The sequence below is a fragment of the Amphiura filiformis genome, chromosome 9 (genome assembly GCF_039555335.1).
Source record: "Amphiura filiformis chromosome 9, Afil_fr2py, whole genome shotgun sequence".
Taxonomy (NCBI): Eukaryota; Metazoa; Echinodermata; class Ophiuroidea; order Amphilepidida; family Amphiuridae; genus Amphiura; species Amphiura filiformis.
In genome coordinates, this window is record NC_092636.1 from 31,361,225 (window position 1) to 31,381,397 (window position 20,173).

Here is a 20,173-nt window from a genome sequence, read left to right on the forward strand (position 1 = left end):
GTTAAAATAAAGCAAATTGAGACAGTATTTTGCATTGAAAATGATGTAAACCCCTGGAGCTTCGGGGGGGGGCCCAGCCCCCCTGCCCCCCACCAGGGGCTTCCCCCCCCCCCCCCCCCGGACCCAACACCATGACACTCATGGGCATACGCGTGCTTCGATTTCAAACTTTTATCCAAGCGCTTCTTTTCAATACATACCCCCGATTCTCACAAAATTTTCCATCATTACACCCCCCTTGAAATTTCCTGCATATGCCACTGTCCCTATGATCATGTGTTTTTGATGTGTAGCTAGAACAGGACTGAAGAAGAAGCAGTCGTGTCATGGTCGGGATAAACTGCTATTGGAAAGCTTAGACCAAAGTTCCTAATCAGGCACTCTGGCTTATCTATTCAAAATATGTTAAAAAGTTAAAAATTAAGAAGCTGCTACATTTACACAATAAACGTTTGGCTCAGTAACATAGCGAAGGGGGGCACATGCACTGGGCGCAACATTTAGGGGGGTGCCAAAACATTTAGGGGGCGCCGAAATGATGGTGGATAAAAATAATCAATTCGGCGCCCCATACAAGCTGTGAAAGTCAAGGTGTGCGCTCCGCGCGCAAAATTTCAGCACAAATAGTCATTTGAAAAATCAATTTAAGACCAAAATTCAACTTCATTATAACCAAATTTAATGGTGTTTGTGCAAATTTTCATGTGCTGGGCGCAATTGTTTCAACGATGGGGTGCATCGGTGGGGGTGGGCACCATTATGCATCTTTGCCCCAGGTGCCACAACCCCTAGCTACGCAACTGGTTTGGCTAAATTATATACAGAAAGCCAAGGAATTAAGGTACCAGTTATGTTCAGCCCCTGTATATCCTAGACAAAGACAGATATGTCATAATTGGAACCAGCAGCCAATAGCTGCATCTTTTAGATCGAATTTAAGACCTCATTTGTTGATATTGTTCAAGAAATAAAGACACGGCAATCTAAAAACCCAAGGAATATTCAAAGTTAAAAGTTGCAGTTTGCTCCAGTGCAGGTCACAATACTATTAAAGTTTCCTATACTTTGTGTACAAAATGGGCTCTATTCAAATGGCTCTACCTACCTTACGAAGCGACTCAATTTTTCGAAGTAATATTTTCCTGAAAGACAAACAAATATGCAAGTAAACAAACAAAAAGAAATATATTGGTGACCACCCAATTTTCAGAATAGCGCCACTTGTAATATTACCTAGAAACTGGCGTCTTGAGAAATCCGAATAAAAGTACAGACTCAGAGTCTTGTTAAATCTTGGCAGATGTTTGGATTCAAGCCTAATACCTGGCACAAATTTTTAACAAAATCTGCCAATTTTCTTTTGATTTTTGATATTGATTTATGGTTGGTTAACTTTTATCGAAATGTAAAAACACTGCATCGGGACAGAAGGTGTTTAGAGACATTATTTGGTGATGTGAAATCTGCATGCCCTATTGATTTGTACACAAAGCATTCCCAAACAAGAGAACTAAGTGTCGTGCTTCCATTGATTAGCACATTAAAACTGGCGTTGTGTTTTCATTGATCAGAACACAAAAGTGTATCTTTTGATTTCGCTTTTTCCTTAGATTTTAGTTCACCGTTATCAACCATTTTCAACAAATAAGGTCTTAAATCAGAGCTAAAGAGTACAGGTATTGGCTGCTTGTTTTAATTTGGACATATTGGTCTTTGTTTAGGATATACAGCGATGAAAACAACTGGTACCTTAATTCTTTGGCTTACTCTACATTTATGTATCCAAATTATATGATAATTTGAATGTTTTTAAGAATGTGACTAAAAACAAAAGTGACATTTTACAGGATATGTTTTTAAGGTATGATGCTAACACTTCTAAATCAAACTATAAATCTTGACCAATTTAGTTGCAAATCTGCATACTAAACTCTATATTACTTGGTTTTAGATATCATATCAACTTACATTTCCTAAATACACCGACAAATTGTGCCTTGTTTCCACGAAAACATAAACATGCCAAAAATGTTACTTTTCACAATTTTGAAATGACACCGAAGTTGTGTTTGTACCATGTGTACTTTTGAAGGAATGGTACAATTTGTGTCAATGCAATTTTGAGGGTGTGCCAAAAAAAATTACATGTAGATTTTTAAAAATAATCTTAGTTAATGTTAACAGATATAAATGTCCTTTTCATGATATAATCTACCCTCTACTAGTAACCCTGTGAATGTCAAGTTCACAATGTGCATGTTTAGCCCACATTCCATGCATTCCTGAGCTAGCTGTTTACCATGTTTACATGACATAATGCAACACAAGATTCATTGCCCGTACATTGTATTTGGCAGGTCATTTGAGTAGATCCAGCAATAGCATGGCAGATGCAGTATATTATTCTGTTGAACAGAGAATTAAATTTGTTCAGTTTTATTTTGAGACTTCAGTCAGAAAATGGACGATATTCTTTAAGTATATAACACAGCAGTTATTTCAACTCAACAAACTCCAATACAAATATTATTGTTATTAATTTCATTAAGTTGATGGTAGGAAATACAGCATGCAGAAATGCCTTGACCAAAAAAGCGTTCCTCTCTAATGACCATCTTTCTCTTCCTTTATTTTTTATGACGAAGAGTCAATTAAGGGCTGGGGTATGAACTTTTGGACAGTATTTATTTTGGGACATTAGAGCACATCAGACATATCGAATTGCATTCTGAATACGAAGAATGTCATTCTGATATCAAATAATTTTGATTTTTGAAATTAGCAATTTAATACACATTTTATGGCAAATCATTAAAATTGATATTTTTGATATTTAACAGTACTTGAAGTAAACTTTATAAATCTGATGATTTATACTTAAAGTGTATGTAGGTGGGATGAAAAGCCGACGATCAATTGAAAATTTTGACCATTCGTACTGAAGATATGGATTTTTTTTTCCAAAAACACCAAAAAAATTAGGTCTTTTTGGGAAAAAAATCCATATCTTCAGTATGAAAGGTCAAAATTTTCAATTGACCGTCGGCTTTTCCTCCCTTATACACTTTAAGAATATATCATTAGATTTATATAATTTACTTCGAGGACTGTTATATATAAAAATTTGAAAAATATCAAATTTTTATAATTTGTCATAAAATTTGTATTATATTGTGATTTTCAAAAATGAAAATTATTTGATATCAGAAAGACATGCTTCAGTATTCAGAATGCAATTCTGATAGGTCTGAGGTGCTCTCATGTCCCACAAAAAATACTGTCGAAACGCATAATAAACGCTCATTTTAGATCCCTTAAGAAGATGAGTAATATTGAATTTGTCAATATGGTTCTTTAGTGCAATAAATAAGAGACAAATCAAAGTAATAAGAAAAAATACGAAAAAATTGTGCTTGTGTTCAAACTTTCGTTGTACAATATTTGATGATTGGTAACTCTTGACACTCTTGTCACTGTGTGCTCATAAGTTGCTTTTAAGATATGGAGTTGAAACTTAATAGAAGACAATTACAAGAAGGATGAATAAATAATTTCTGAAAAAATGACAGTGTTGCAAAATGTGGTTCATTTTCTACATGTAACCTTTTTATGGGACACCTTGTATGTTACAGTTTTTGTGAGAACACTCATGTATACTTCAACCAAATCAGATACATAGAAGCCAGTGGCAGTGTACTAGTATCTATAACTTAAGATTTATTATCATAATCAAACAAAAATGCAGATCTATTTATGTGCATTTTTATAACTCTTTTGTTTTAGATTCACTAAGAAGGAATATGCCTTGAAGATCATCAACAAGAAAAAATGCAAAGGGAAGGTAAGATAACCTAGCTCAGTGATTATATAAAACTTTAAAATCAGAATTAAAATAAGATATTTCTCACTGAACCATGCTATAGAGGCCTTGCATGTGACGTATCATCCCGTAAATATGGCGGACTACTCAAATGCATTCAACAAAAGCATGATTGCAATCTACCGTGACGTCAGTTCGTCTCACTCACATAACCCTGCACTACGATCAAATAGGTTGATGACAACATTTGATTGAATGGACTGTACTCCGCCATAACTACGATGAAGGACACCGGCTCAAATCCTTTGTTTGGAGCCAATCGATAATTTCATGCAGGGCCTCTATAAAGATTGATATTAATGTGAGGATAATTGATGACATAGCTTTTTAAAGTAAGTTTTGTAAGTCATCAATAGATATTTCATAAAATCTGATATTATAAGGGAGCAAACCTTGACAAAGCCCTATAAATGTAACTAGTTTCATAGCTACCCTCTTCACAACTTTGGTTTGTGTGCGAATGTGTGGCTGGGATGGACTCCAAAAAACTATCAGAAAATTATACCAATTTTTTGAACATTTTTGCAATTTTGCTCAAAAACTGTGAAAAATTGGCACTTTTTCGAGAAAATTTTGAAAAAACACCCTTTCTTGAACCAAACTTTCATGAAATTGAGGGCCATCAATAAAGTAATAACCAAAATGGCTGAAAATGCACCTGAGTCAAAACTAAATGGTTGAAAATGCACCAAAATCCAAATCTGCTGCACATCCCCGTACCCTCATTTCTTCTAAGACCACTATAACCGAGTGAAAAATAACATTTATGTTTTAAGAGCATAAGAGAAACATAGTCAACAATTTAAACCACCTCTGAGCAAGGGCATGAGATAAAATTATTTTCATTATTTTGTATTCCATTATGTTAATAATCATCAGATCTTGTATTCTTTCTACATTTTCAGGAGAAAATGATAGAGAATGAGGTGTCCATCTTACGTCGTATGAAACATCCTAATATCATCCTTCTCATAGGAGATTATGACAGCCCCAAAGAGCTTTACCTGGTCATGGAACTTGTCAAGGTAAATTGATACATTCTATCAAAATCAGGTGAAATATACTTGGATGTGAACTTATGATGGTCAAAATTCAATAGCATTTAGTTTACAGTTTATCATGTAAAAGCAAGAAAGTTATGGTTGTAGACTACATGTAATCAAAGTAAGTAAAAATCTGTCAAAAGTTTATGTTGAAAGTTCTTTGTTGACAATAGCAAGCCTCTCAAGCTTGAAAAAAACCCACCAATTAGCTAGCAGTTGACAAATTCCCATCATTTTTTACCAAAAATGCCTGTCCAAAATTCACAGAACTTATTCATTATTTTTATAATTTAGCATATGTCACAGCCATTTAAGTGTGTCTGTCCCAGGAACAAACTGCCGATCCAAGACGGGTGACGGTGGCTAGCTAAGACCCTGCAAACAATAACAATTACTTGCCATCCTTAATTTTATATTATTTCAAAATCAAGTCTCAAAGAACACTTTTCCTTGCTTTTATAAATCATCACAGGAACATGACACAATTTGTATGCACAAACACACCAGAAATTGCCTTAATTATGCAAATAAAGCTGTGAATTTCCCTTGGTTACAGCATTTCTACATGAGTCAAATAATAGCAAAATTGAGGTTTTACTCCGGCCCCTAAAATATGAACTGGAATTTCTGGTACTGTTGTGTATAATATTTGCATAATGACATTCAAGAAGAGTGGATAATCTTGTGTAAGCAAAATAAATAAGTGAATAAAACAGAATTTTCATAACAATTACATACTCATCTGTATCAGTGAAGAATTTCAACAAGAATATTTGGTGTCTGTAATTTTAGGGAGGAGATTTATTTGATGCAATCACAACTGCCACAAAATACACTGAACGTGATGCCAGCTGCATGGTCCATAACTTATTCAGCGCCTCAAGTATCTTCATTCCATGAATATTGTACATCGCGACATCAAGCCAGAAAACCTTCTTGTCTGTGAACATGAAGATGGAACCAAGTCTCTTAAGCTGGGTGATTTTGGCCTAGCAACTGTGGTAAAGGGGCCATTGTATACAGTGTGTGGCACACCAACTTATGTAGCACCTGAGATTATCTTGGAAACAGGGTAAGAAGTTATAAATGAGATTCATGAGGATTGTTTATAAAAGTCAATTAAATACATGGTAATAGACCCAAAAAGAATAAGGTACTCATTCAATCTATTTCAGTTCCTATCAGGAACCTTGTTCACTCTATGACTGTGGCGTTTCTAGCTGTCGGCAGTTCTAAGTGGCTGTGATGACATCACACTTTTAAAGGTTGCTGTTTTGAAATGATCTGGTCATAAACTCTGTCCAATTTGTATTCCTCAATGAGCAGATCATTTCAAATTGAAATTGAAATAGGGTTTGTCCATGCAATTGCCCAATCATGACGACAGTTTTAAGCTTACCATAGACCTACTTACATTGCATGTTCTTTTCCCTGTAAATTTGTCAGGGTGTTTATTTCAGGGTTCTTTTCATTGCAAACACCATATTAAAAGGGCATTTATTAGAGGGGGACATTAACTTGGAGAATATACAGTAATATATTTAACTGGCACATACTTGGTTGAGCAAGCTGCCAGTATCACACAACTGCTGTGTCCTGGTGCTTTCTACATTCCATAAACAGATGCATGCACATTATATGTATTAAAAGTGTACCTAAATTATTATTGCAATAATGTGAAATATTTTGTATTCACTTACAGATATGGTCTCAAAGTTGACATCTGGGCTGCTGGTACTATCACATACATTCTACTTTGTGGGTTTCCTCCATTCAGAAGGTAAACACTAAGATGCAGACCACAATTTTAGTAGACTTTATCCCACTATTTTCAGCCATGGGAATCTCCTTCCCAGGCCTGTAGCCAGAAATTGTGTGGATTTTCCAAATGCAGACATCTTCATTCAGTTCAAAAGCAGGCCTTTGCCCCCTCTACAATTGATTTTTGAAATTTATATTTTAGACATATTTCACAGAAAGTTCATGATTTGAGGTAAATTTATTTATCAAAATGTTTAAAATTGGTGCTGTCAATAACTGATCATATATGTGTGGGAGGAAGTAGTTGCCACAGTCCCTGTTGAGTGTATTAGCCTGTCCCCTTTTTCTTATCCATATTGATTCCTTTATGTGTCTTCTTTTTCTGTTGGATTCAATGTCTCTTATTTTGGCTTTGTCCCAGCCTATCACATGATTGTCCTCAGCGACATGGTCCGTGAGAGCCGATTTCTTAGGGGCGCTTTCAACTGATGATTTTCTTTGGGCCCTGGTATATGGTGAATCCGATGCCAAGTCAGATTCAGTTTTATGTTCTTTCATTCTAAATTATGTCAAAAAGTCTGTGTGGAAGTTTCACTGATATATGATTTTTCATACACTTCATTAACTACTTCCTTCTGCACACATATGATCAGTTATTGACAGCGTCAGCTACCAACAAAAAAGGTCAAAACTGATCATTCAATTTGAGAAAACATCATTGAGGTATGTCAACATCACCATTATTTGCATTTGTGTAAGAACATTTTATATAATTTGAATGGGCAATCCTGATGAATCTATTTGTGTCACTATATTCTGTTCTCATGGAAAAGTTGAGCTGGCGTGAAATGTCCCTGGGTCACAAGAAACTTACTGCTAATTGTCTATCCTGTGTAACCGTACTCAAGGACTTCATCCTGGCTGTGATGGTTTATATGTTGTTTGATTATGGTTCTGCACCTGTGTAGTATACAAGTTCAAAATTCTCCTGGAGCACTGAGGTTAGGGTTAGGCTTTGTGCTCCAGGAGCATTGTGTGTTGCCAATATCTCAGTGTTGCTGTATCCAATGATTCATAAGGTGTGTCTGTTACATCACAGTTTTTCTTCTTTTTCCCAGTGAAACCAGTGACCAAGATGAGTTATTTGACAAGATAGTGACCGGTGATTACACTTTTATCTCTCCTTTCTGGGATGATATCTCAACTTTAGCAAAGCAGCTAATATCACGTATGCTGGAGACAAATGTCAAGAAACGTATATCAGCTGCTGAAGTACTGGACCATCCATGGGTAGCTGTAAGTACAGGCACAAATCACTGAAGCCAGTATATGCTGGATTCATATCAAAACGTTAGGGTACCCTAAGCATCATTACTCATTTTCTTATTTCATTCCATTAACAACCGGCAGCGTGCAGTCCACTGACATCAACAAAAATCAAACATTTTCTCAAAACATTTGTATTACTAAAATCACAACTTTGAAATTATTAGTCATATATCACAGTCGATATACCAAAACAAACATGAGAATGTCCTGCAATTTATGATCGCATCGAAAATAATGTAGATGATATTGTTTACTCGCCAATAATTTTTATTCACCTCCACCTTTGTATTAAAAATGTTTCGTTTTCTGCCTGAAATCCACGTTTTCAACTTTTCTATGATTTTCTACGCATTTTGACCATTGATCTCAAAGCGTTATAATGACATGGAACCATTGTATACCTGGTCGAGGTATCCAATTGAAGCTTGGGATGTTTCCAAGCTTATCATCTAAGAAAGAATCTGATTTGTCAAGTATCTCACTCGCCGGATCGCGTAGAGCGAAAAATCTGAAAAAAATTGGTACGAGTAAAAACCCCAAATCACCTCTGCTTGAACTAGGTACTGGTCTTTGCCGCATTCTGTACACAGTCCGTGCAGTGAGCCGGTTCGTATGTTGAGGTTTCACAAATGTTAAAGATGGTAATCTGAGACTGCATTGAACTACACACAGAGATTGCGTTTGACCTTGTGATCCCTATAAGCAGTGTTGGAAAGAAGTTATATGTCGCAGTTTGTAATGGGTCTCTCACAGCTAAAACGTTTTGATATGATAGAGTCTGTGATTATAAATGCATGTCTGAGGGCGCTATAAATGTGTAACATGACTATAAAAGGTCACCTGACTGAACATGATTGTGTACATGCACATTATACTCAACAAATTTGTATTTCAAATGGCTGCCTCCACCCTTGTGTATGATTATACACTTTTTCCTGGTGAGGCAGTGATGTCAACATTGAGAGGCAGCTGTTTCACACATGCATCTATTCGGCATCTTTAAATGCGAGTATGTGTATGCCAGCTCTTTCAGCAAACACTCGTGATTTGAAACTGCGCCCAGTGAAAGGTGCACTGATGACAATTCATACACTCCTAGATAGTGAGAACCAATCAGATCAAACATTAGGAAATTGCTAGCCGTGCATAAATATTGTATAATTGCATGGGCGCGCACCCCACGTAGTACGCGCTGTACTTTTGGACACGTTCAATGCCTCATGTTTTTGGACCAGTAACATAAAAATCTGCTTAAAAGTTGATAGTGAGAAGGGTCATTATTCCGAAAACCCAATAACTTAGTTATTATTATAACCTCAATCCTTATCCAAACCCTAAACTTCACCCTAACCTATATAACCTAAGGCTTTATACTAGGATCAGCTCTCAATAGGCGGGAAATATTTGGTTTTTGTTAATGGGCGAGTCAATAATGTTCCAACTTACGCACGCTTAAATTCATAAAAGTGCGCGTCATTCACGCAAAACGCAAAGCGCAGTTCGCGTAGATGCTGCGCCTAGCTGTGTGTACGCCATTCTGTATCAATCCACGATGTTATGAGTCCCGCCTATTACGAGCTGATCAGAGTATAGTATAAGAATGTTTGGGTGGCCTCAATGTGAAGTAGAAAACACCACATGTTACAATGGGACCACCCACTGTGTTTGTGTTCAGTATAAACTGTCACTGAATAGTGAACCATAATGACGACTTTCAATATGATGGAGTAATAGACCGCAATATAAAAGTGGCAACACATACCTTGGATGCTATATATTAAGCAGCAGCATTAGGAAATGAAAAAAACCCTATTCTACAAGTGGACAGACCTTTCAAGAGGATCGGTCAAGCCTTATTTTTGTGCAAATAATGTTAAAAATCACCAAAATATGAAAATATTTTGCAATATTTTGAAATACAAAAAATATAATTTTGGGTCATCATTCATTGGTACAGGAATTCCCCCCACCAATTCCTTAAAATCTGGTTCGGTCGGGAAGCAGAACAAGGTTTTGATTTTGTTGCCTTAGGGCTGTATACTTTGGTTCAAATAAATCTCCATCAAGTACCAGGCAGCCAAATTGGTTTGTTGCCTAAGCATTGGGATCAAACTCTTTCAGCTTAACTCATCTTCTGAAAAAAAAAACTTTGCAAGATGTATAATTTCTGGCTTTAGACATACTTTTAAAGTATGTGTACTTAAAACTTACCAGATGAGTGGAGAATGTGATCCATAATGGTAGTGATGGTAGTGAGTTATCCATGCTACCTGCATGACCATCTATGGTTGGTAATCCTGGGTATTGTCGCAGGACATGGATGGCAAACCCGACACTTTTTCTACCTCTTCATGATTAAACACCAGCATAAATGACCATGACCAACTCTGCGCCTCTTCACTGTGTAAGGAATTATCGGCTGAGATTCCTGGAGCACATCCTCGAATTGGAAGAGCCTGGACATCCATGCTCCTCCTATGTAACCTATATCAATGTGTGCTAGGCAGGAGGCAAAAAACCCAAAATTACCTAAATTTCCACTTTTTGCGGCAATTTTGCGCAAAATTTGTCGATTTTTCCCCCCCCCCTGAAATTCACTTCGCCCCAATGCCCCTCAAAAAATTCCTGGTGCTATGGTATGATGAATGCATGTTTCAAGCAGAACAAACAGTATCTGCACTTGCCAAAGATCGCTGTGTGTGGAGAAATCTTGTTGTCACTTGTTCTGCAGCCAAATGGGGCACCAAGGCCAAAACTGATAAATGGCAGGTAATGGTCTCGGTGGCCTCCCTGAAATTCAAGCCCTGATGATGATGATGCATGCAATCATATGAAACTCCCAGTTCTGTATCATGCAATATCAAAATAGTTTTATCTTTTGTCTTTATTCTACAGAGTGATGACTCCACGCCAGATCGTGATCTACCTATAGATGTCTGCAGTAAACTCAACATGAATTTCCACATCAAACCAAAAACATCTATGAAATCTGCTGGAATCGCTCTTATTGCTGTAAGTATGGTGTTCATGTGAATTTAACGCCCCTCTATAAAATCTAACTGCATGAACTTAGTCTACAATTTGTGCATGAAATCAAAGACTTCATTTAAAGCTGGTTTTGAATCATTTACTTGGCCTGTAATTAATTTTCACTTCAAATAGTATGAAACATCATTTTTGCGTGCAAGTATCCCAGCAAATCAGGCCGGAATAATACTCACTGGCCAAAGTGCCAAAGCCCTCGCCCCCTAAAAAGCCCGGCTAAAAAGTAATCGGCAAGCCACTGGAAATGAACTGCAAAATTTCAATTGAGCCTTCATATTGAACATTTTTCAAGTTTTTCCAACTATCATTTTTAATGCCTTCATCTGGCACTCATTTGGTACAATTTTCCAATGCCACTTCACAGTCATATTTACAAAACATTGTGTCCCCCACGATCAACTTCGGATTGACACCCTTGCCCCAGTGTATGGACAAGTTGCTCTTCTATTTGTATGTTATATTAATGTGTATATGCCCCCGAGGGATTAAGTTACTGTTGTGTTGAAAAAGTTCTCGAGCATGCCAGTTCGTATTTAGCTGTGTTGCTCGTTGGTGACTTTAATATTGATAGAGGGTAACACATAATTTGAGTCTGCCACTGCAAAATTCAACATTGATGATATGGGTAGAAGCGATGATATGTTATTTTTATGGTATTTGATGACAATCTGCTTGGCCACTCCTAAGAAATAACCTACTCTTAATTTATTCAGCATTTAACAAATTGTACCATGTCAATGAAGTCACCAAAATTTCACACTGAGTTATTTGGCCTGTTTTAAGCTTGAATTATTTAATACTTTGAGCTATTTGAGTCATAAAAAATGCAATTGGCTCCCTAGCAAACACAAAACATTTCACATTATATAAAAGGTATAAAATGTTTTGATAACGTTCAGAAAACAGTTTTGTAACTTGATGCAAAACATTTGTTTTACAATAACATTTTGACAGCATTTTAAAATAATGTTGATGGGTTTTCATGTTTTCAAAAAAATGAAATTTTGGAATTCTTAATTTCATGCTATTTGACTGTGGGACTAAGTGAACTTTCAAATCCTTGAAAGTACTTATTAAAAAGAGGTTTATTTAATCAATAAATAACAGTTGAACTATGATAATCCCTATTCAATCCTGTGTTAAGGTAGGAAACTAATTGGCCCATTACTCAGAATAGCAATTTGGCAAAAATATCTAGGTACCATTTACAAAATTATCCATATCTTGAAAAGTATTGAATGATATTTATATAATTTTAGTATCATTTTAAAGCTTATTGTCTAGTGCTTACATTTGTATTCAAATCATAAAATGTCAAAAATGCGACTTGTTCATGGTTTTGTCAGAACGGGTCACATATGTGACACGATCAAGGGTAATGAGTTGGATGTCGCTAATATTGATTTTGATATATTGGTAATGAAAGTGTTAAAATTCTTTTGTTTTATATTGTTTTCACCGCTTGATAAATTGACGTAACTTTGCAAAGAAAAGTTGTATCAACATGGGGTTTTCAGTTTCTGAAAGATCTAATTATCCTCTTTAGAAACATATCGTTATGAACAGGGCAGAGTGCCGAAAATCTAGGTACCATTCCATTGGTCCTTATTACTGGTCTATGTAGACTTAACTTGCTATATAAGTTATAAATAGTCATATCCCTGTAATATTTAGCAAAAACTTAAGGATTTTAAAGCAAAAATAACAATATTGGCCTATATATTGTGTATGATTTTCCGGGATTTTCCAATTTCACGGGCGCGCACTCACATTATTAAACCATAACAATATCATGTGGGGAATGTTTGTACTTATTTTGGTATCACTGGATATGAGGATACCTACAGCTATATCGCTCATTCTACAAAATGCGTGCCAATAGCCTTTTTTCCATTCTTTGGTTTGTCAAGCATTTAGGGCATCAAAGATGTTGTTTTTCTGGTAGAACTCAACGAGATCTACACGGACATATATAGTTTTCCATACTTTAAATGCTTTCTTCAGCCTGATTAACCCTTGCAAAGGCTCAAAAATCGCTAAAAATGCTTTTCCACTGCTCAAGTGTCACATCTAACCCTGAATATTTTTTTTGAATAAATGCGATTTCTTTACATATTTGTTGTTTTTTAATTAGATAACGCACCATCATTATATTGTTTATCAACATTATTTTTTAGTGATTAAAACGTCTTTGTGTAATTCTAAAATAAATTGCACTTTCCACCAAAACGCTGTGAGCTATGTTACCCCCTTTTAACACACGTTATTGGAAAGAAGTAAAACAGAGGTATCAATGTATTAATTTTTTACATCTGAAAGTAGTGATACATTTACTCTTAAAAAACACAAAAAGCAGGTCTTTTTGAACAACTTTTATTTTTTCAATTTTTATAGTGGATTGGCACCGGATTTTGTAGAATGAGCGATATGTTGGTATCAAATATATTAGTATAGCACATGTAATATAGAAAATTCGGGGCTTCCCGCTATACAATACTATAGGTCAACCTGATTTGTACAGCTAAGTATACGATTCGTCTCTCTGCCAAATTAATTTATCGCACTTAGGTGCGATTCGTCCAAATCAAAATTTCAATAACTACTGAAACCTGAAACATAATCATAAGCATACAAAAACTCAATTTGCTCAAAATTCTCGATTCGTCACTCTGCCGAATTCATAACGATATGTAAACCTCATTTTTGACCAGGGTCGACCTGTGACTCATTCCCCTTGATCACGTCACATTTTGTGTTTGCTGGGTAGAGTCATCAAAAACATTTGAGTCATAAAACCTCTTTTCACATGTTTTTCATTTCATTTATTCATTTCCACAATTCACATAAAAATACAAAATGTACGCACTAAAATATCATTACATCAAAATACCATCAAGGAGGATGGCCGAAAGGCCAGAGGTATAGCCATCCCCTTTAACAGAAAAGTTTTCAAACACAAAACACAACAGCAAAAAATTAAAATTAAAAACAACAAACAAACAAACAAGAACCAAAAAATCTACAATGCTTGGCAATTAATCATATTTTGAAATTAAGTGTCTTTTGTTCATGTTCCCGAAATGTTTCACTGAACAAGGCGCTCTTAAAGATTTTTGCAATGAGTTCCATAATATAGGACCAGCTGTACGGACAGCGTGATCGGTGAATACCCTGCTATTTTTAGTTAAGTTATAGTTATTAGCGTTTCTTGTTTAGTAATCATGAATATTAGATCGTAGGGTAAATAAACTGTTAAATAAGCTTGGTAGTTCATTAATACTGTACTTATACATAAAAACTCCCAATTCTAATTTATAGGTGTCATTGTTTGCTAAAATGTTATAGTTGGCAAACAAGGGGGCTGTATGACTTCTATAATGACTATTGGCTACTGTCCATATCGCCCATTTTTGGAGTTTCACAATTTTATCCAAATATGTTTTGCACATGTTTCCCCAAATGTTTCAAAACAGCTGCAAAGGTTTAACAATAATTGTGAGAAAAAAAATATCGATGTACTTACATATATAGCTTTGTTTATTTATTTTCAGGCGACTGCACTGGACCATGATGACAGGTTCTTCCAAGGTCGGCGTCTTCGAGAAGGAGCCGATGGTGCCGAGCAAGTGGATCAAGAAGTTGAAATGTGAAAACTGAAATCTCAGGTCATAGATCCATGATGGATCTAGGCTCAGGTGAACACACTGAGGCCTTGTAATCGTAATATCGATCATCTTGTGGTGAACACAATATTCATCACATCAAGCCAAAATCTAATCAGCAGTAGGTTGCAGTGGTGTAGCCAGGACTTTCAAAGGGGGAGGCAACTTTCAAGGGGGTGAGAACTTTTGACAAAAATGGGCTAAAAAGCACAAAAAAGGCCTAAAACATTTACAATATCAGAGCACCCACCATCACACATGGGAAAGAGGAAGGAGGGCGGTGGACTTCTCATGGGGAAGCCTCCCATCCACTTTGGATATTGGATACATATGATGCATTAGCATGCCCACACCTATGGGGTTGGAGATTTAAGGGCAAAAACAGCTTTGCACAGCAAAAACAAACAAAAACAAAACAGATAATGCCGCCATCCATATTCATTGAAATATGACTTGTTTGTAGTGATGGATTTGTCAGTATGTGTGATTTCAGCAATATCACCATACATTTACATATTCAATAGACCTCTTCAAATCAAGATCGGAAAACTGCAGCATTTATTCAGTAAGCTAGGGGTCAAATTGGTGCAATCAATCAAGCGGAATCATGTACCTTTCATTGAGTGAAAATACAACATATTTAGCCAAAGTCAACATGAGTCATCACAGAGAAATATTTTCTAAAGGTATTAAACTAACACTTCCACTATTTGGCACTTCACAATGTGACAGAAAAAGAAAGAAAAATGCAAGTGTTTGTCATCTGCGGCACATTTGATTTGGTCTTCGTGTGGTCTTCGCAATATAAATATCAATCTCTTGCACATGCCATACCCAACGCTTGATTGCGTCTTTCATGTAGATTTGCGTTCAGACGTAATAGTTGCCTTTGCGTTAGCATCAATGACCAGGAATTGTAAACGGGGTCATCCATAACAAACTTCGGAAAACTTCGATTTGAAAAGGTCTATATAAATGCAATGTTCAGTAAAATGTCTGTCTGTCTGTCTGCCTGCTACAATTGAATATTGTCAACATTTGTCATGATTGAATCGCAACTATAGAAGGGATGAATTGATCATCTAAATCTTCCAAAATGTCCTGAATAATTCTGCAAACCACCTTCCATCAATTGTATAATCATGTAAATTTGTTTTTTTTTGTATGTTGTAAAGTAATTTCTAAGCAATGTTGCAATCAAATCATACAGGTAGAGATAATAAAGTAATGAAAGTGTGCAATGTAATTTATGTGCAGCTCTTATATTCAAAGGATGCAGTTATGCCAGTATACACATACAAAGTTATATTGGAGCCAGTCAAAATGATATATCAATGAACTCTGTAATAAAAATGGGAGTACTATAATATTTATGCCTTTTTTATTTGGCACAAAGATGAGAGTAAATTTAATCCTATATCGAGTGAAATATTTACTCAGTACAATGAGCACTTCACATATGATTTATAGTGATCTCTGGTTGCAACGGGCTATTCCAGTTGAATTCCGTAGGGAAGATGGAAGACATATGCTGGTTTCATACTTTCCTGCCGCTTGCCGCTTTGCTGCTCTGAAGATGATTTTACTTCACTGCGCAGTCTCACCAAAAACACTAGCGGTGACTAGCTGCAAGCCGATATACCGATCACTCCACCGCTTTGCCGCAGCGGCAGCACCGCTGGTGCCGCTCTGACGTATGAGAACAAAATACAATTTTGGAACAGTGCTGAGCGGCAAGATTGGCTTTCAGAGTCATGCCGCTGCCGCTCAGCGGTGTGTCGCTCCGCTTGCAGACAAGTGCAAGCAGCATGAGGAAGCGTCACGCCGCTCAGCGGTAAGCGGCAGAAAGTATGAAACCAGCATAAATCTTCCACACATGGAGTGTGAATTTCAAATGGGGTTACCTGACTGGGTGACTCCATTTGCAATCTACACCCCCTGTGTGAGAGATTAAGGTCATAGGGGTATATAGCCCAATGTGGCCCTCATGTCCAGAGTTTGGACAATTGCTTAGTACAAAATATATGCATAATATTTATGAAAGTCTAAATCAAACAGAAATACTGAAATCAGTTTTGTTTAGAGACATTTCTGAGGTTTATAAATCCCATAGCGGTGTCTTTCTTTGCAATTCAATGTTATTTCATGCAGAGTTCCTATAATTATTATTTAATTATTTATTACAAGAAAATGTTTATTATTGATTTTACAGTAATTTTGTTAAAAACATACCTGTATGTCAGTGTGTATTTTTGTTTTAAAACAAGACAATCAGACCAAAGATGTCTTACAATAGTGATGAGAACAATGTTGCCAAAGTTGATTGAGTTATGAGTTATTTATTGTTTAAATACCAAATGTTTTCATTAAGAATTTTGCTTTCTCTTGTCATATGTGATACGATCTGGTCAATGGAGGCCAAAGGCGGCAAATTTGAAATTGAGATATAAAGGTAAAAATTTGGAGTAAAAACACAATAAAATACATAAGAAAATAAACATCACAACACTTCATAACTTTAAAGTATGCTAGAACTTTGGTGTTCTAGTGCAAAATCAGTTCTAGTGCAACATGCAAAAAATTGCAAAAAAAAGTGGGGTGCCCATAGGCTTGCAACATGCTTGCAGTAAAAATGCCTCATCTGGCCTTCATGGACCAGATCGTATCATGTATTTTGATGTCATTTGCATCAAATAAAAGCTGATTAACATGATACAACAAACTAGAAATTTATTTATCACTATATGTCCTCATTTTTGAAAATTAGTTTTCTTTTGAGGCACATGTTTCTTGTTTTGGTAGAAGACAATCAAGCCAAAGATGTCTTCATTTTATTTAATTTTTTGCGTACCCTTATTTGAGGAAACCATTATGATATTTTTTGAGGCACACATTTCTTTTGTTTTGGTCGAGTCAAGCCAAAGATGTCTTCATTTTGCATGTGGTTTATTCAGTATTCATATTGTGCATTGCCATTTAAAAACAAAACAGTTACCGTACATTTTGTAATATATGCAATGCAAGTTTTTATTTGAGGCAAAAGTTTCTTGAGGTTTTTTTCTTGCAATTGTTTCAATTTATATTTTAAAACAATTGGCTTTATTTGGACTAATTTTACTTGGTAAGATACCATATTGGGCCTAACCTATAAAGCGCCTACAAGGTTTTCACACTTGAAAAAGGTAGTTCATAATTCCCCCCATTTATACATATATCTAGCCTGAAAATGTGAACAAATATTAAAGCCCCAGATTGAAACACCAGATGTAAAAAGTTGTAGCCTATTAAAGGGCATATTGGGTGGCCTTGGGGGGGATGACACTAATTGCAAGACTATCCCTGTCTCAAGGTGAAATTTACACCACTGACTCATGTTACTCTCTTGCAATTGGGAAACAATAGCAATCTGTGGCTTTAACAATATCCTGTATGAGGCCGGGTCAAATTTTCCACATCAACCTGATTGTCCGTTCAATGTCAGAGCGTAAAAATCACTTGTATAGGCAGAACAACTGCGCCTCCACAAACTCACAAAATGAGTGTCTTAATAAGCACCCCCTTAAAATGATTGACTTGTAAGGTCACTTGTAAGGTCAAATACAGTACTTTATTTGTCAACTTTCCATTGTGTTACTTTTGATTATGATTAAAATGATTTGTATCTTCTATATTACCATGCCTGTTGAACAAAGTGTTTGAAATCAAAACAGTGCTGCTGATCATTTTTGTTTTCTAAGGTACAGTAAGCTTTATAATAATGCAGTTTCTTCTTGTTGAAAATGTGACTTCTTCAATCAGTACCGTAAATTTAAGTGAATTAACTTTTTTTTATAACAAATGCTTTGTTTATTTTTATTATTTTGTATTTGCAGTATTGCAACAATTTAAAAATGCAAATCCCCTGATCAAACATGACAACAATTTGATATTTCATATGTATATCTTCTGACATAATCAGTAATCTGTATAATTGTATGTACAATTGTGTTAAGTGTTTTCCGTCTCATGTGTGTTAATAATTGTTTGCAAAACTGGCCTATGTCAAATTGTTGAATACAACACTAGGTGACATGTTAATATTGATGATACCCTTTGTCATCAGCCAGACATTGATGTGACAGATTAATTTTAAAGCCATATCGTAACATTTTCTCACCAGCCCACCCTCAATAGAAATCTAGACTTTTACACTAATCTAATGTACTTCGATGAATTAAGATACCCTACAAAAATCTTAAGCCTAATATGCTGCATTTCTGACAAAATCTGAGATTTAATAATAAACAAACTTTTCATATGTTTTATTATTGTTATCGAAAAACAAACCCCGGGAGTCAAACGCATACGCGATGCCCATATAACACGTACATACACGGTTTGCGGGAAGGTTATAACACATCAAAAGAACCGGCCGCAGTCACATTCAATGCATAAGCGACATATGCCTTGCTATTATAATATATAGCCATTTTCTTTGTATTGCCTCATCTGTTTGAGCCAAAATTAAAAGAGGACAATATCTGACAGTGAAAACTAACATTTTGTGGGGGAAAATACAATTCTATTTCTTATGGAAATGCTACAATATGGCTTTAAGACTAGATGAGTGCAAACTCCATATTAGGCTGGCTGCCATCCGGCTTGCCTCATTTTGACATCTTGATGTTGTCTTTTGATGGATTTTGCTTCTCAACATTTGAAAGAGTTGGCAATTACTGGCAGTACTGACAGAATTGAGCTCAAAATTGCTCATATTTCTCAAGTCATGAGAATTCAGAAAAGGTCTATTTGTGACATATCCTTCAGAAAGATCAAATATAACATTTGAGTCTCCACAAGGGCTGAAACAATTCTCACATTTTCACCAAAATGGTCTGAATTTGTTCACCGCAATTCTGCATATAATAATAAAGAATAGTTTGTCACAGCCAAGAAGTTTTGTTACCTTGTGAAAAAAGGCCAATCCACATTGAAATCCTATATAAGTTTGCCATTACATCATTATTTATTTGAATTTGTTTTGCATGAACAATTTGAGATTTGAGATCAAATTCACAGAGTGTCTGGCTGTGCATGTACTCCCATATGTGATGCGATTAAGGCTGGCATTTTTGGGCGGGCTAGCGGGTACCCGCCCGAGATTACATTACCCGGGCAGGAAATACCCTGCCCGGGTACCCGAAATTCAAAAAAAAAAAAAAAAAATTAGGTTTTTTATTTTTTCGTGGACCTAGACCTAATAGTAGGGATGCCCACTCTCAATACAGTTTCCACTAGAACGATTTTTCATTTACTGTGTGCGTGCACTCACACACGTATTGTCTATGGAGAAACTGATCGATACAAGAAATCCCAGGCATGTTAAATGGCGTACATACTTGTTTTGATCCAAATGTAGGCCTATATCAGGGTGTTTCAAGAAATTCCTGATTCCACCAGAAAACATTCACCAA

General features: G+C 35.9%; 1 protein-coding gene across 1 annotated transcript in view; it reads left to right on the forward strand.

Moving 5' to 3' along the window:
- LOC140160862 (serine/threonine-protein kinase DCLK1-like) overlaps positions 1 to 19,921 on the forward strand; it is a 99,047-nt gene extending 79,126 nt beyond the window's left edge. Inside the window, 8 exon segments of the mRNA XM_072184185.1 lie at positions 3,784 to 3,841; positions 4,786 to 4,905; positions 5,716 to 5,800; positions 5,803 to 5,995; positions 6,626 to 6,703; positions 7,803 to 7,980; positions 10,909 to 11,025; positions 14,610 to 19,921. Coding sequence (XP_072040286.1) covers positions 3,784 to 3,841; positions 4,786 to 4,905; positions 5,716 to 5,800; positions 5,803 to 5,995; positions 6,626 to 6,703; positions 7,803 to 7,980; positions 10,909 to 11,025; positions 14,610 to 14,708 — 928 coding nt within the window. The 3' untranslated portion in view covers positions 14,709 to 19,921.
- Positions 19,922 to 20,173: the final 252 nt, after the last annotated feature.